Source organism: Symphalangus syndactylus, chromosome 1 (assembly GCF_028878055.3).
Source record: "Symphalangus syndactylus isolate Jambi chromosome 1, NHGRI_mSymSyn1-v2.1_pri, whole genome shotgun sequence".
NCBI classification, from domain to species: Eukaryota; Metazoa; Chordata; class Mammalia; order Primates; family Hylobatidae; genus Symphalangus; species Symphalangus syndactylus.
Window position 1 is genome coordinate 44645745 of NC_072423.2, and position 19353 is coordinate 44665097.

At 34.6% G+C, this 19353-nt stretch overlaps 1 protein-coding gene across 12 annotated transcripts in view; it reads right to left on the reverse strand.

Annotated features, from left to right (window-relative positions):
- PIK3C3 (phosphatidylinositol 3-kinase catalytic subunit type 3) overlaps positions 1-19353 on the reverse strand; it is a 763308-nt gene that overhangs the window by 647722 nt on the left and 96233 nt on the right. For all 12 annotated transcript variants that reach the window (XM_063645758.1, XM_063645868.1, XM_063645688.1 and 9 more), the window contains 3 exons: positions 10583-10751; positions 3790-3880; positions 1087-1212 (listed from right to left, as the gene is read on the reverse strand). In XM_063645758.1, coding sequence (XP_063501828.1) covers positions 1087-1212; positions 3790-3880; positions 10583-10751 — 386 coding nt within the window. The remainder of the gene's footprint in view (positions 1-1086; positions 1213-3789; positions 3881-10582; positions 10752-19353) is intronic.

A 19353-nucleotide genomic window follows, 5' to 3' on the forward strand; every position in this document is an offset into this window, starting at 1 on the left:
GAAGGAAAAAAAGAAAGCAAAACGTAAGTGCAAGTCGTAATAAAGGTAGAAAATATATATAAATTTAGAGAAAGATGAATCAAAGAGCATTAAGAGCTCTTGGAGGACAGGTTGGATTTTGGCATGTAGAAGTTTACAGAAGATACACTATTAAGAAGACTGATTTCCGGGCTGAAGAAATGACAGCAGCAAAGTTGTCACTATGATGAAAGAGAACAAAATATTTAGAGAGAGTATTACACAACAGCTTGGAAAGCAGCATAGAACACAATATTCTAGAAGGCCTTAAGTTGCCAGAGATTGGACTTCACTGTTAGGCAATGAGGAAACTGCACACAACTAGGTATCATAAAGTTAAAAAAAAAAAAATGGGTTAAAAAGATTAAAGAAACAAAGATGGCTTGGTGAAATACTGGTCACTGGCTGAGGGAAAATTCAAAGCAGACAAGCTTTGAGCTTGGATGATTAGGAAAATCATTAAGTGAATGTGTAACACCAGGAAGGAGTTCACAGGAGAGAAGATGAGGGCATAGAAGAAAAAAGCAGCCTAATTTTTCCATTTGCTAACCATTTTCATAGTCATCCTTATTACACAAATAATTAAAATGGGTTTTAAATCTGAAGTTTACCATGAAGGGGTAATCCCTCACTTATCTGTGGATACTGCTAATAGTAAGTCTATGGATAGACCTTTCTGGTGTGTGATGTGGACTGCTTTTCTTAGCTTCTAAACTTTCCCAGCACTTCATCATTCACCAAAACCCAACAAGTGTCCAAGTTTCAATTGCCATGGCCTCTGCTGGATCCAAAATCAATCTCAAGAGGACGTATAATCACCACTGACTACAAAGAACAAAAATACCTATGCTGGTGCTCCAGAAGTTAGTCATTACTGAGAAAAGCAGACGTTTTGGAATTAGTAACGTGTGAAACACGATTCACTTCATCTGGCTGGTGAGATGTCAAAAAGACTTGACAGAGAAACAGAAAAGATATCAACTGGCAGGAGAAATGCATGGCTCTCCAAGGACTCTGGGGCAGTACATGGAGAAGGTGAGAAAAATGCACTGCACTCAGAGAACTTACCTGGGCAAACTTGTGAATCTGTTCCACCACTGCAGCAAAAAGAGCATGGACACTCTCATCAATCAGACTCTGCATGTAATGCACAGCCTCTTCATCCGACAGGTCTAAACGGAATTTATCCTGAACCTATAAGATAACACTCTTAGTCTTTACAATGAAGAAAAATAGGGCATATTTTGAACAGACAGAATCAAACTGATGCAGACATTATAAGGTAACATGAGACATTGCTATGGCAAATAAATGACCTGTAACTTATTTGAATTCTGAATGGCATTCTTTGGAGTGTGGAAGTTTGCTGTTTTTGTTATATGCTCTGTATATCACCTCATTCTTGTTGGTTGTAAACAGTTTTTAAGAAAAAAGAAAAGAAAATAAGAAATATTTCTTAGGGCCCTACATCTCAAAAACAGAAAAACTGCTCTTTTAACTAAAGGTGTGCCTTATTTTTTTGAATCTAAAATCTAGAGTTACTATATATGATTTAAATTGTGGCATTATTTGTTAATAACCCACTTTATCCCTGTTATTCCTTGTGAATTGGATGAAGCAAGGTGAGATTATATTAATATTCTCCCATACCTTCAGTGTCTATATGAGAACAGGAACAATGTCAATCACTGATAAAATAAACTAAATGTGATCTTCTAAGGTTTCCTTTCCTATTGAATTTCCCTATATCCCTGCACAAAACTACATCAATAGGTCTATCATTTCCAAAGATAAAATAAATTTTTTAGTCTTATTTAAAGCTACAGTTGATTTTCAGTAGCATTAAGAAGTAGAAAAACTAGTATGTATATTTATGTGCGTATATTTTATATATACATAAAAGTCAATGTTATTGAAGAACTACTTTGTGCAAAATGCCATGCCAAGTATTATACACGCAACATTTCATCCGACTGATAGGCAAACATACAGTAGACAGTATCTCATCGATAATATGCAGAAATTGAGGTACAGAAAACTCATGAAGCCAGCTCAGGGACGCTTAACTGGCACATGCTTCCAGACAATCCCACACCACCACACACAACCATTACAGACTACTCCTTTCTCTTGTAAATAACCCACATATACTTCTCAAAGACATGCTAGGAGAAAATGGGGATTCCAAGTGGATAAAGTGTGGTCCACGTTTAGTGTTTCAAGTATAGGGTTTCACTACTAGAAAGCTACAAAGAAGAAAGGATAAACAGTGCAACAATCCATAGCCTCAGCTCAGTGCCCTTGTCTCTTCACTGTACTGGAGGTATACCAGGTGATCTGAGAGTGCTTGAGCCGCAAAATAGGGGGAGGTAAAAGAGAGGTAAATGTAAAAATTGAAGACAAGAACAACTTGGTGGAGGAACATCTAAGGCTGTATCTTCAGTGAACTAGCTCTCTCATTTCTGGATCCCAGATAATGACAAACGTATTCCTTAAGTTCGATCTTTTGATTTCCTTAACTTCTACTTACAGAGAGAATATCTGACAATTTTGGAACTATTTTTAAGGACATAAAAAATCTACAGAGCAGGAGAATCAAAATAAACTTTAGCCCAACTTATCAAAGCTTGCATACTTACATAAGTGCCTGAATTACAAAGAGAAGGTATACACTTGGCATAAAAATAAAATGTTATTTACCAAATATGAAAATATTCTCTTTTATACCAAAGGGTTAACTGTATATAAATAGTTATTTGGTACCAGATTTACTGACTTATGTTAGACTGTCCTCTAGGTTCTTAAGATTCTTAACACATATGCTAATTGTTCTAATACTTAAGGCTATTGTAAATCAACCACAAGTTTAAATATGAACTAAAAAAAACTTTCCCCATCTTTGGAAACTACAGACCTATTGAAGTAGTCCTTTACAGGGATACAAGGAAATTCTATACGAATGGAGACATATGAGAAGATCTAGTTTAGTTTATTTTGCCAGTGACTGACATCCTTCCTGTTCCTCCACAGGCAGTGAAGGTGTGGAAGTAAATTAAATAATTTCTATTGATTTATCTTTAAGTTCACTGACTTCTAATGCCATAACTCAATCTGCTGTTAATACTACCCAATTAGTATTTCATTTTAGCTACTGTACTTTCAGTTCCATAATTTTCATTTTGTTCTTTCTTCCTAGTTTTAATGTCTCTATTGATAGTCCTATCTGTTCAGTAATTATGCATTTATTTTCCCTTAGGTGCATGGACATTTATAACAGCTGCTTTAAGTCTTTTTCTGTGGTCATGGGTCATCTCAGGGTGTTTCTACGGATTGTTTTATTTTTTCATTGGCTTAGTGTCACATTTTCTGTTTATCACACATCTAGTTATTAAAAAAAAGGGAGAGAGAACAGATATTCCAAATGATATGTTAGAGAGACTATGAATTCTGTTGTGTTCTTGTGAAGATCCATTGTAGCTGGCAATTAACTTGGCTAAATTCAATTTTAAAATAAATCCTCCCTATGATGGACAATAGCTGAAAACTGTGCTCAGTTCTTTAAGCTTTGGGCTGCTGCTTCCCCCTCCCTGTGACTGCAGGGCTGGAGTAGCAAGCAAGCTGTGTCTCCAGATATGAGAACCTGTTCATGTGACTGTGGGCATGAACAAGGAAAGGGATAAAACTGGCTGCAGAGACTCGAGAAGTTGTTGTATTCTGGAATATGGAAAAATTATACAGAAGAGCTCTTCATTTATGTTACTTAAAAATTACCTTTTTCACAGTTTTATCTGGTTCAAGTGCAATATCTGGAACGTTTGCATCAACCATCAAGGAAAACAAGTTCAAAATCAGATTAGAATACCTAAAGAAGAGCAGAAAAGAAAAAAATAGCAACGATTAAGAATTCTGCATTTCTTCCTCATATTAAGAATACTTTAGAAGTAGTGGTACTTGGATTTCTACAGTGATTACTATTATTCTAACAGAAAATTCATCAGTTGGTATCAATGAAATGCAAGACTTGACAAATATTTTATTTTGGGGTCTTCATATAACAGCATTTCTAAATCCTACACCATGGGACAGACCTTTGGAGTAATCATCTAATAATGACATTCTTTTCATTTTTTAATAAGTATATATATACTTTAGAAGGGATCTGAGGAAGATCTATTTTGTGTCTAATTCGCATTTTGTAACAATTAAGATGTATCTGTTTTTGCTAGATGAAGATAACAATCTGCTACTTTAAGATGACCTCAATGTGTCATGGCTAAATGAATGAAAGGGAAATACAATCATCCCATGAATCACTCATGAGTATCTTCCAGATACACCAATCATCATTTCAGGAACTACAGTGACTGACCTGGATAAAAGTAATTCTATAAGAAAGAAAAAATTGCTAGTACTCTGCTGCATTAAAAATGGGCAAGATATCTAAATAATGATATCTTCGGAGTATGCTGGCCTCCAACAGGAACTAACAGTTTCTCTTCACCAATCCTCAAACTCTTCCTCTTCATCCAAAGAGAACAAATGCTACTATTCTGAATGGTCATTTCCAGAGGTGGGGCCTTCTGGGAAAAGTTTTAAATAAATCTCCACTGGGACCCCTCCACTTTGGGTAGTTAGGCTCTTAGTGGCCCCTCCTTAGCACTGATAAAAAGAGATTCAGGTTTGATCTTCAGGATGGATGTAAGGAAAGCGTTGGTTTTAGGCAATGAAGGGTTTTAGCTGTTTCAGTAAAAATGTCAACCAAGCGCCTTGCATTGTCTTCTCTAGGGGATGGGGGCAGGATCTGGGTGATGTAGGATCTTTATTCCAGCTATCTACCTATCTATAATGATAATAATAATAATAATAATAAAATATAAACTGTTACTTAATACTTAAATGTTTAATAGTTAAACTAATGATAACGGAACTTTTATAGAAAAATGACTATCCATATGAGTTTCAAATCATCTGTTTTATCCTCATTTCTGAATTTTATATTGCCAATAAAAATCAAGAGGAACTATTGAAAAACTTCTACCTTGATGTAGTCTAATCAAATCAGGCCCTAACCCACTTAAACTCTAGGAACAAAAAGTTATGATAATAGCTAAACAGCTTTAACCTAGCTTTAAGTTACTAATTTCTTTATGGGAATTGATAAATGCATACCACAGATGTTATTCCATTCCTACTCATATAATCATTTTATTCATTCAACCAACAAACATTTACTTAGTACTCACTATATCCACTGTTGTAGGCACTAGGGATACAGACAGTGGTGAACTGAACAAACAAGGTCCCCACATTCATGAAGTTTACATTCTGGAGGCGGGTGTAAACTAATGTAATGAATTGATAAACATGATAATTTTATGTCTGCTTGATTAAAAGATTTAAAAGAGAAAAAAACAACAGGAAAATGGGTCAGAGAGAAAGAGGCATCTTAAGGGGGTATAGTTTTATTTGAAATGCACTGAGAAGCAACTAAGTTTAAGGAGTGGAGTAACACACGTTGGTAGGCATTTTTAACAGTTCATACTGGCCATCTTGAAGGGGGTAAGAATCGAAGTAGAGAAACTATATCACAGACTTCCAGGTGGACAGGAACCAACATGGGGGTTATCAGGCTATACTTTGGAGATGAAATAGATGATCTTTGCTGATGGTTTCAATGGAGGTCAGGGTGAGAGGGCAGAGAAACTGAAAGACACAAAGGATTTAGCCTAATGGGACACTAGTGTTATTCACCAAGATAGGAGAGGCTAAATGGAACAGGAACAGGATTTTAGGCAGGGATTCAAGAATTTCATTTTAGACATGTAGAGTTTGAGATGCCTACTAGATTTTTAGTAGAGATGTCAGATATATTTCAGAGGAGATATGAAGGCTAGTGATATTAAAGTCATCAGCACTAGGATCATATGTAAAGTCACAGGACTGGATGAAAATGGTAAGGGGGGTGAGGGGTGGGCAAAAATAAATGTCCAGAATGAAACCCTTTATAATGATAATGAAGGTTCTACATTAGAGGTGTCCAATATTTGGCTTCCCTGGGCCACAATGGAAGAATTGTCTTGGGCTATACATAAAATACACTAATGATAGCTGATGAGCTTTAAAAAAAAATCGCAAAAATAAATCTCATAATGTTTTAAGAAAGTTTATGAATTTGTGTTGGGCTGTATCCTAAGCTGTCCTGGGCCACATGTGGCCTGGGGGCCACAGGTTAGATAAGCCCTTCTCTATGGAAATAGAGATGATCCACTTGAGAAGGCTTCAAGGAATGTGATGCCAGCGGTGTGCAATCAGCTGTTACATATTATAAAAAAAAAAAAAGATGCTCTTTCAACTAACTCTCCATCATTCGTACTCTGTTTTGTTGATTACATAGGTACATAATTTTTTCCCATCTTGGCATGGGGAAACCTACCAGAAGGTAACATAAGGAGAAGAATACAAAGTCAGTTTTGAAAGAGATATATTAGAAGTTCTCCAACTTGGCTGCCCATTAGATTCACCTTGGTAGCTTTTCAAATGTATCAATGCCTGAGCCCAATCTCAGACCAGTTAAATATGAAGGAGCCCAGAACTTTCCCCTTGCCACCTCACCTACAAGCTCCCCAGGTGATTCTAATGGGCAGCCAGGATCAATGTTAAAAATCTGCCTTTATGGATGTAGAATGTGATGTTCCTTTTAACAAAGGTAAATACTAATGGTTTCTGGATTACCTCCTGATTTAAATTTAACCATCCATGCTTCTATTGTTATAGCAAAGGGAAACAGAAATAAATATAAAGGTTAGATATCCACATACTTTGCGAATAACTTGTCACTACCTTTAGTATTAATCTTTTACATCTGTTGTCATTAACCTGAATTTTCCATTTAAGACACAACAAGTGAACCAAAATAGCAAGTGTTTACTTAATAGGGCAGTCATTTAATGTCCTACTCAGAAACACAAATTTAAAGGCCACTTGACTTTTTTTTTTTTTTTAGATGGAGTCTTGTTCTGTCACCCAGACTAGAGTGCAGTGGCATGATCTTGGGTAACTGCAACCTCCACCTCCCAGGTTCAAGTCAGTCTCTTGCCTCAGCCTCCAAAGTAACTGGGACTACAGGCAGTGCCACTATGCCAGGCAAATTTCTGTATTTTTAGTAGAGACAGGGTTTCACCATGTTGGCCAGGCTGATCTCGAACTCCTGACCTCAAGTGATCTGCCTGCCTCGACCTCCCAAAGTGCTGGGATTACAGGCATGAGCCACCCCACCCGGCCAACAAGCCAGTATTAGACAATCTAAGGGTAAGATAAAAAATAATAATAATAATAATAGGGCGGGAAAGCGTGCAAAATCTATTCTAGCAAAGATTGCAAGATGGAATGTGATATAATTAGGGTTTTTAGAAAGAAGCAGGTTGCATGTAACGTTCAAGGCAACCACTCTCTCTTACCCACGTTAATGCCAACTATCGTGCTACACTCTAGTCATACAAAGATAGTTTAAATTTTTCAGGAAAAACCTTCATTACTGAAAATAGAAATCCATTAACTACACAGAGGTTCTTATAGTATTTCAAAAGTCTATTTCCTCTACATTCTATTTTCCATGACAGCAAAATCAGAGTTCCTGTAAAAGTGTTATTTAATAAGTGTACTACTTCAAAGAGGGGAAGCAATGTAGTTAATGATGTATGTGACCAATAAATTCACTGATGTTTGGTGACTAGGCAAACATCTCTGAGACAATATGAGAACCTTACTTCACACAGTTAAATGCATTTCCTTTTTTTTTTTTTTTCTTTTTTTGAGACACAGTCTTGCTCTATTGCCTAGGCTGGAGTTCAGTGGTGTGATTTTGGCTCACTGCAACCTCTGTCTCTCGGGTTCAAGCGATTCTCATACCTCAGCTTCTCTAGTAGCTGAGATTACAAGCGTGTACCATCACACCTGGCTAATTTTTGTATTTTCTTTTTCAGTAGAGACAGGATTTCACCATGTTGGCCAGGCTGGTCTCAAACTCCTGGCCTCAAGTGATCCACCCACCTCAGCCTCCCAAAGTGCTTGGATTACAGGAATCACCATGCCCAGCCAGTTAAATGTATTCCTTATTTCACTACTGAAAATTTTTACCAAAAAATGTAGAAAGAACATCTTTGTAACATCAGTGTCTAAAAATGGTGTTTGGCATAAGTGTGGGTTGGGAGAAAGACTTAATATGTACTGATTAATAAGAGACGATAATGTATTTTGTAACCATTTATAACTAAGTTCAAATGGACTACTCTGCTTATGTGGTACAATGTTATTCAGTGGATTCTTTGTGAAGAAATTGAATTCTCAAGAAAAACTATAAAATAACAGGGCTGATCATACCTATAAAGTCTAATAAAAGTACCGATAACCTTAGCTCCAAACAACTATCAGGTTAATTCTTCTATCCTGAAGGCATTTTTTGCAACCAACTAAAACATACTCTGAAATACAACATTAAAAAATAAATGTTGGCCAGGTGCGATGGGTTTATGTCTGTAATCCCAGCACTTTGAGAGGCCAAGGTGGGCAGACAGCTTGAATCCAGCAGTTCAAGACCAGCCTGGGCAACACAGCAAGACCCCACCCCGTCTCTACAAAAAAACACAAAAAATTAGCTGGGAATAGTGGCATATGCCTGTAGTTCCAGCTACCTGCAAGGCTGAGGTGGAAGCATCATCTGAGCCCGGGAAGTCAAGACTGCAGTGAACCATGGTCATGCCATTGCACTCCAACTCGGGCGACAGAGTGACAATCTGTCTCAAAAAAAAAAAAAAAAGTTGATCAAACAATTCAGGTCCAGATAATATTAAGTACAGGGAAATTTTTAAAAGTTAAACAGTTTTCATTAAAACTTTGCATAAAATTATTTAGATTAATCTCTCTGTGGCTTTTCTTTGTAGTGAGGAAGTCAATCCTGGCTCTCCATTAATAACCTGCCTGTTTTCTTATTCTATTGAATTGCTACTACTCCACCACCAATGACAGTTTATAAAGCACATTGTTTTCCTTCTGCTTTCAATAAGTAGAGCACCTTTGTCATTTCTCTAGTTATCATTCCTTACCATCTTGCCTGCCACTTCCCTGAGATATCCATGGTTCAACCTAGTTTTCTACAGGCTTTGACTATTTTAAATTAAACATCCCAGATATTAAATGGCACTCTCATCTCTCTGAAAGTGCTTCTGCATCACCAAACAAATCTAAAGAGCGCTGATTTTCTCATTATTCTTTTAGCATTTCTGGAGGGTAAAACTGAGCCATTCTGCCACCCAAAGGATAAGTAACACGGCCATTTGTAAAATGCCTGTTACAGGGTTTGTGATACATGGAAAAGACTGAGTTTACAATGAAGACCTAGTCACTGCATAAATGAAACCCAATTACTATAAGAAAACCAGTCTCCTAGGACCAACACATCAACGTTAACTGGGAACATGGCCTCACACTAGACTCCGAGCAGAAATTCTGAGGGTTCTCATACAAATACGAAGAGTTCTCAATGAATAAACATACAATGAGTGCCTATGTACTAAACACTGTATGAGTAATTGATGTCACAAACGTTATGAAGTCAAAGGAGACAGAACCCATGTGCACTGGCAACTGGCTATCTATTGGTTATATTTTCACCTGGAAGAGCATGTATGTATGTTTCCTGGACTGGGATTTTCTGCTGGACTAAGAAAAGTTCATTTTGCATAGTTGGGCTGAAAATAGCATTAGAGTCAAATGATCCTGTCATTTTTGACTAATAATCATCAGAGCCATGTCCTGAATTTACCAAACATGACTTTTATTTTTCTTCCTGATGACATATGATAGTCAGTCCTAAGTAAATTAGGAAGAAGGAAGCACAGATTTAGTGGCATTGAAGAAAAAAGGGTGGAGAAAAAACATTTTTTGTAGCAGAATGACTGATGAGGTGTTAAAAAGAGATAAAAATCATATTTAACATTTACCACAATCACTGAGCAAATTTCTGAATATTCCTGAACAGTACCCAAAACTAAGGCTGCTAAAGAATAAAAATGATTGAACTAATATCACTCTAAAGAAGTTATATCCTACATCTTTGATAAAGAAATAGGAAGTCAGCTAGGGAGAAGGAAGAGAATCCAGTAGGTGACTGTAATACTCCAGGACTGTCTTCAGGCAGATCTGAATGGTATGAAGTTTCTTAACCTTTTCTCTATCTCAGTACTGTCAAAGTATACTTTATTAAAGTGACATCAACCCCATTAAGTTGGAAGCCTCCAGGTTTGCTTTATCTTATGTGATGCCAGCTTCCTAGCTGGTGGGATATAGTAATAAGATAGTGGGAAAGCAAGAAAGTTTATGTCTTTTTTCCTTTGATATTTGACAGTTTGTCAAAATTGGTATTAAATGTAAGATAGGAAATATTGTTGCCTTTGTCATTTTGAAAAAGTGATCAATGCTAAAGAATGCATATATTTAAACAGCTTCTCTTGTTCTATAAAATAAAATAAATTTACACAAATTCTCTATGCCAAGCAAAGCAACTTACCTTCGCAGGTGGAGGAAAGCCGTGTAACACTGTTTACGGAACTCTTGGTACTGCTCACTCTGTGTGCCCCCCATTCCTTCTACCATTTCTTTATTCAGCTTCATTGGTGGAGGAAGAGGCTTCGGATCCCGACCCAAAATATATCCAAAGTCTATGTGGAAGAGTTTGCCTGGATGTTGACAAGAAACTCATTTGTTTCCAGAATTATCTTAAAGAACTGGGTAGGGGATATGTCACACAATTGGTATAAACGGGTCTCTTCATAAAGAATATTAGTTCATGATGAAGCCTATTAAATTCTTCGATATTTCTAACTGCAGGTTTGAGAGTGGCCTTCGGAACATAATTAACTCATTTTAACTCATTCATTCAGACGAAACTATGCCTAAAATCGTGTCAAAGTAATGGTAATCTAAAAATGCTCAATCCCATTTGTAAGTCTTCAGAATCAAAGACGGTCAGAGCCTGGATAACTTCTTAAGGTATCAGCAGAAAGTGGCATCTTGTAGAAAATTTTTTTGTGCTAAAGTTTAAGCACAGTGCCCTTCATATAGTGGAGGGCATTATATCCTACATTCTTTGATAAAGAAATAGGAAGTCAGCTAGGGAGAAGGAAGAGAACCCAGTAGGTGACTGTAATACTCCAGGACTGTCTTCAGGCAGATCTGAATGGTATGAAGTTTCTTAACCTTTCTCTATCTCAGTACTGTCTTGTAATTGTAAATTAAATATTCCTGAGATGAATCCTTCTGCTAATTTATTATTACTCAAAATAAATTTTAGAAAGGAAAAATTTTAAAAACCATATTCTTAGCATAAATAGCAATTTAGTTATAATAATATATCACCTATTATTTTAATCTTGTTAAATTTTACTAATATGTAACAAAGACTGACTTATAGATCTGTTTTCATTGTATAGTATGTAAGAGTAATGTATAGCATAAATCTGTTTTCATTGTATAGTATGTAAATAGTAATTTAGTTGTAATAATATATCACCTATCATTTTAACATTGTTAAATTTTACTAATCTGTAACATAGATTGATTTATAAATCTGTTTTCATTGTATAGTATGTAAGAGTAGGCACAATTATGAGGTTTCATGTACATATTTAAGATCATAAAATGTCAACACGGGGGGGGGGGTTTCATTTCCATTAAAAAAAACTACTGAATGATTTATGACTGAAAAACTACTCTTTCGGAATCCCAAAATGGACTTCAATGGTCTCTAAGTACAATGAAACTGATTTTGGGGGGAGATCAATATACTTCACCAGATTCCCAAGGAAAGTCCATAATTCAACAAATATGAGGAACAAGTTTTACAAAAGTGAATTTGATAACTTCAGTACCCACTGGAAAAGCAGCATCCCTATAGTCTCTTAGGGTTCAAGGGGAGTATGTTATGATTTCAGTTTTCCATGATCTAATGAAAAGTCCATGATCAATTTCTGTTAACCATTTTACCACCTTCAACTAAATACTTGTCCTCTGTTCAACTAAGCTAAGCAATTCTTTTGGTACTTTATTCTTATTTTGAAGTTCTCATTTATCTTTTACCTTGTTGGATACACACGATTCTGCCCTATAAGAGGTAAAGAAATAAGAAGCTCACAATATTACAGGTGTAGATACATTTTCCTTGGTTTTATTTAATTACTTAAATAATGTTTTGTTACCAATATACTTGAACAGATGACCAATCTTGTCAATCTTTGATACAAAACTGCCATCATGCATGGTTTATTTAATGGGTTCCATGCTTTTAATACGAAACCTATCCCAGTTTTCTTCATTTCATTACAGGAATTACTGGAATTCCAATATTGGCTACGTTTCACCATTTACAAATGAAGAGTGTATTTCTATCCTTCTTGTCAGAAAACTCTTAAACAACGGGATTACTACTTAATTTAAAAGTGTAAAAGATTCAGTATCTAACAAGGAAATTATATTATGCTTTGCAAGTTAAATTAGCCACGTATTTTCAAAAGAGCCTATTAATGTAATGTTTTAAGAAAATTCATCTTCATAAATACTGAAGGGAATGTTTTTTTTTAAAGTTAAGATCTGAAAATGCAATTTGTAAAGGTTCAAAAAATATACATAACGAAATTTAAAAAAATGTTTAAGAAGTTCAGAGAGTATGATCTTATTCGAATCTACCACCTTAAACAGTCAAGAAATAAAGTATATATAAAACAAACTGGTTGTTAACCTCCTTTTGTCTCCAACTTGTAAAACACAGGGAGTAAGAGGTGCTAATTACATTTTCCTGTTATTTGCATAAATAACATGAACTTATTTCTAAAATCGTAGTTCAAGGCATTTGTAATTCTTGGATTAAAGAGAATATACACTATTCTCCTTGACAGTATTTAATTGTAAAGTTTATTTTAAATTTCCATTTTGTTTAATAATTAAATGTGTCCAATGTCAAAACTGTATTCATTCTGTTTTCCATACCTCTTCTTACTCTCCTCCTTCTACTTGACTTTCTTCTGCTGTTCCTTATAATCCAAACTCTATTTTTTAAAGATTCCATATAATTCTCAACTCCAAAGATTCTTCCCTGACACCCTACTCCAGTGAGTTTCCCACTCTTCAATTTTTTATATATAATCTGGCATTTATTTACCATTTTTTCCATAAAATGCCTTTTGTCTTAGTTGAATGTCGTATCTTTCCTATTGCCCTATCACTAAACCTAGAAATACAGAAGATAGCAAAGAGCAATTTATTCTTATAGCAAAACCTGTATTTTCAGAATTAAAAAAGCTCCCTACATTTATACTCCCACTCACTGTTCCCAATACTTATTACTTAAACCCTTACAATATACTTGGTTAGCAGTATTTTCACTTAGTTAAAAGCACAATGATGCAATATTTTTCAATAATACTATTCAGTATCAAAGATCAATAATCTATAAAGGTGAAAAGGAGCTGGTATGTGCTGAGATCACATAGTAGCATGAGAGGGGAGGTACGAAGCTCTTTTTTAACAACCAGCTTTCAAGGGAACTAACAGAAGAGCTCACTCATTACCTCCAGCACAGTACCAGGCCATTCATGAAAAATCCACCCCCATGATCCAAACACTTCCCATTTGATACCATCTCCAACAATGGGGATGAAGTTTCAACATGAGATTTGGAGGAGTCAAATACCCAAATTATAGCAAGTGGGAAAAAGAAATTTTTGAAATATATTAATTATTTTCTTCTCTGTAATAGTATGAGTCCAAATAACAACTACATAAGTTAAAAAAAAAAAAGGCATTATTCATCTCATGGTGGTAAAACAAACACGCAAACAAAACCTAATAGCCCTTAAGGAATGTTTATTATGTGCTCAATACCAAGCAAAAGTCTACTCATCTCATTCAAACCTCACAGCACCACTAGGAGAGAGGTTCTATTATTATTTACAGACTCAGAAGAAGAGACTGAGTTACTGGTATATTATGTAACTTACCCAAAGTCACTCAATGGGGGAGGGGCAAAATAAATGCAAAAATTTGCCTTTAGAGCCAAACAAATTAACTGCTCTGAAAGACTGTTTCTCGGTCTAAAACATAACTGATTTCACTTAAAATTAAAGAATAATACAGAAAATCAGGATAGAAGCTGTGATGTTAATACTGACTGTCAACTTGACTGGATTGAAGGATACAAAGTATTGATCCTGGGTGTGTCTGTGAGGGTGCTGCCAAAGGAGATTAATATTTGAGTCAGTGGGCTGGGAAAGGCAGACCTTTAATCTAGATGGGCACAAACTAATCAGCTGCCAGTGCAGCTAGGATATAAGCAGACAGAAAAACGTGAAAAGAGAGACTTGTCCAGCCTCCCAGCCTACATCTTTTTCTCGTGCTGAATGCTTCCTGCCCTCGAAGGTCGACTCCAAGTTCTTCAGTTTTGGAACTCAGACTGGCTCTCCTTGCTCCTCAGCCTGCAGACGGCCTATAATAGGACCTTGTGAATGTATGAGTTAATACTTAATAAATTCCCCTTTTTTATATATATATATATGGAATATATATATGGACCATATATATATGGAATATATATGTGGACCATATATATGGACCATATATATATGGAATATATATGTGGACCATATATATGGACCATATATATATGGAATATATATGTGGACCATATATATGGTCCATATATATATGGAATATATATGTGGACCATATATATGGACCATATATATATGGAATATATATGTGGACCATATATATGGACCATATATATGGACTATATATATGGACTATAAATATATGGACTATATATATGGACTACATATATGGACTACATATATACGGACTACATATATATGGACTACATATATATGGACTATATATGGACCATATATATATGGAATATATATGTGGACCATATATATGGACCATATATATGGACTATATATATATGGACTATATATATGGACTGCATATATGGACTACATATATATGGACTACATATATGGACTACATATATATGGACTACATATATGGACTACATATATATGGACTACATATATATGGACTATATATGGACTACATATATATGGACTACATATATATGGACTACATATATACGGACTACATATATACGGACTACATATATATGGACTATATATGGACCATATATATATGGAATATATATGTGGACCATATATATGGACCATATATATGGACTATATATATATGGACTATATATATGGACTGCATATATGGACTACATATATATGGACTACATATATGGACTACATATATATGGACTACATATATGGACTACATATATATGGACTACATATATACGGACTACATATATACGGACTACATATATATGGACTACATATATATGGACTATATATGGACTATACATATATGGACTATACATATATGGACTATATATATGGACTATACATATATGGACTATATATATGGAATATATATATGGAATATACATATATGGAATATATATGGAATATACATACGGAATATATATACGGAATATACATACGGAATATATATACGGAATATACATACGGAATATATATATACGGAATATATATACATGGAATATATATACGGAATATATATACATGGAATATATATACATGGAATATATATATGGAATATATACATGGAATATATATATGGTATATACATGGAATATATATATGGAATATATATGGAATATATATATGGAATATATCTACGGAATATATATATGGAATATATCTACGGAATATATATATGGAATATATCTACGGAATATATACATATGGAATATATCTACGGAATATATATATGGAATATATCTACGGAATATATATATGGAATATATATGGAATATATATATATGGAATATATATACGGAATATATATATATGGAATATATATACGGAATATATATATATGGAATAAATATATGGAATATATATATATATATATATATACACACACACATACCATTAGTTCTGTCCCTCTAGAGAACCCTGTATTACAGGAACCATATTGAAAGAAAATGTCCAATTAAGTTAACAATAAGAATAACCATTTTTCTTTATGTTGAGCTTTCTGACAAAAGGTTCAAAGTGTATTACTCTAAAGTGGCAAGGCAGATAAAAAAGCTACTACCTCTCTCACAAATGGCAACTCAAGATCAGGAGGGCCATCCTTAGGACTCACAATGAACTTTCCATTTAGTACAGATACCAGTTCCCTGTTTACTTTTGTGAACATTTTTCTCAAAAATAACAAAAAAAAATTAACCTTTCTCCAAAGAGCTGGGATAAACTCAAACCATGTTTCATTTGAATCCTGTCACAACTGATTGCTCTAAGTAAGCTTTGTAAAGCTTTTCCTAAGGACAATGACTCTTGGGAAAAAATCTATTATTTTTCAACTCCACACCACAGCCTAGCTTTGTAATTTCCTGTCCAAAGAATTCTATAGTAATAATAAAAAAAGAATTCGATAGTAATGCACTAATAAGTAAAATTTCACCCCAAATTTGTTTCAAGAAAACAGCGTTATAATTAATCACATGACAATACACTGGCAATACAATCTCTACACTTTTACATTTATGGTGGATACACAGCGCCCTCTGCTGCGCAAGCTGAGTAAACTTCAACCAAGCTAAAAGTATTCAAAAACAAAGCATGGGCCAAAAAAAGGTCTGGGAAATCCATAATTGAGACTAATATTTTGCATTTGAGAACATTACTCTTGTATAGATTTTGACATTCTCTATATGCAGTGAATCATTTTCTTTCACATGCCCAGAGTTCTTAGCTGGATCATTTTCTATTTCATCTATATTTACAGGGTAGAATAGTTTGTCTGGTTTAAGTCCCCAAAAAATATCAGTGACATGAAATCTGCATGGCTCCTTCTTCTGCTTCATCCCCCATATCAAAGAACTGGACACAGATGATACAGTGGAAGTCCGATTACAATTCAAAACCACTTTAATCTAAAGCAGAATCTTAGACTCTAAACCTGCTTGGGCTGGCAAATGAGAACAGAAAACAAAGGTACTGTATTTTTCAGAATAAGAAAAATGTTACTTGATTATTAAAAAATGTTCCATCAGCCAGTGAAAGATTGGACAGTTATGTAAGAGAACCCAAAGTTTTCAATTTGAAGGCATAATAAACTCAAAATATACAATGGACAAGTCTTCATGACAGTCGAGGCATTTTTTTTAATTAAAAACATTGGAATATATTTCCTGCATTGAACCACATTCAAAATTCACTTTGAACTATACGAAGTCTATTTATAACATATATGAAATGTAACTTAAAACCACTTTGAAATACAGACTCTCAGTGAAAATGACTAGAGACACAAACTTTTTAAAATTATTATAAATTGTTAGAACTTGAGGAATGCATTATACTTCTATTTGTCTTGACATAGTCTCTCCTTATAGAATCTAATTTCATCCAAACCAAAACTAAAAACTTGAAAACATGTATCCAGTAGGAAAGATATAAAATGCTAACTGCATAATGTAACTGGATGAAATAATTACAGAGCAGTTAAGAAAAAATGAACTGCTGTTTTAATAGGAAAATAATGTGCATCTTACTTATGCACATTTTAGGGTAAAAGCTTGGTTTTCAAAAAGCAAATCTGGAGCACCCTCTAGTGGAAAACTGTTAACAAAAGCTTAAAGCTTCTGTTCCTGAAATTTAATTCAATTTCTATTAAACAAGTAACTGAGAACTGGGCCAAAAAAGTGTATTACGTAGATTCTTCCTTCCAGTTTCACTCTTAAATACCTCCATCAAAACACCCACATGCACACACACAAATACACACAAGGGTACTTTTCAAAGTACAACAGAAAAAGGTTTTTTACACTGTCTGATTGTTAATCAATTTCCAAAAAAAGAATCAAGTAGAACTTGTGAATATAACATTACAGATGTAATGCTACTTTTTATATTAAAGAATTCCATTGTAGTTGTAAATGATTACAATCTAGAAAAAAATGGAATCATTTTGGTTGCTTGATTCTTGTGGTTAAAAGATTCAACCAATAAAAAAGAGCTAATGAAAATAACACAGGAAAACTTCCAAATTACAATTCTCTCCAAATATACCATAATGTTTTATAAATATCCTCTGCTAAATTAGCAAATCAGCCAAGAATCTCCATGACACTCTGATTATATTCTTTTGGTCTTGGTTATTCAGGAGATTGACTAGCTTTGACACAGACAAGACATCACCCATGCAAGTTCTAACAGATGATTTTTCATATGTAATAATTAAAAACTGAATATATGACATTCCAAATTATAAATTAATAGGGTCATTATATTAATAATTAACTATTCTTGATGTATTATGTTAAATTATTATTATCACAATTTGGAGAAATACAAACAAAACAGAAAATGTTTTGAGAGACCAATTTAAAGAGTAACATAAACATCTGTTTTCTGCAGAAGGCTGAAGAAACTTGAATTATTTAGCCCAGACAGGTTCATGGAAGAGCAGAAGTATTTATTCATCATGAATTCAACACTGATTTATTGAACACTTTAGTCCAGAGGCATGGGAGTAACCCCAACGGACAAAGGTTCCTGCTCTCATGGAACGTGCATCCTGAATGGGAGAAGACGATGATAAAAACTCAACAAGCTCTAGGAGAGCAAGGATTCTGTCTGTTCTGTTAACTTTGGTATTCCCAGTATCTACTAGATCTTCAATAAATAGTTGTTGAATTAAACAAAAAAGGTAACTTCAGCTAGTGATAAGTGCTATAAGCAATATAGTAGTAAGGAAGAGGCAGATAAGTTATTACAGATCAAAGAGTTAGAAAGGGCTTCTCTAAAGAGATGTCATTAGAACTTCAACTTAATAACTAAAGTCAGCCCTGCAAAGATCTGAATAAATAACTTTCCAGAAAGAGAAAACATCAAAGGCTCTTGTCTGAGGCAGGAGTGGTTTGACATTCAGACAAATGGCCTGCCTGGACAAGCCACAAGGCCCCAATAAAGGGTTCAGATTTCATTCAAATTGTTTAGGCAACATATATTGGTTGCTTCAAGTGGGGTCAAAGTAGTAAAAATGAAGACAGTGGGTAACTTCGTGATCTATTTTGGAGTTGAGGAGTAGACAAGATTTGCTAATAGGTTCAGTATATGAGATGAGGCCAAGAGACATACTAAGAATGACTTTGAGGTCTAGAGCTTGAACAAGTGGGTAGGTGACGTTGCTATCTAT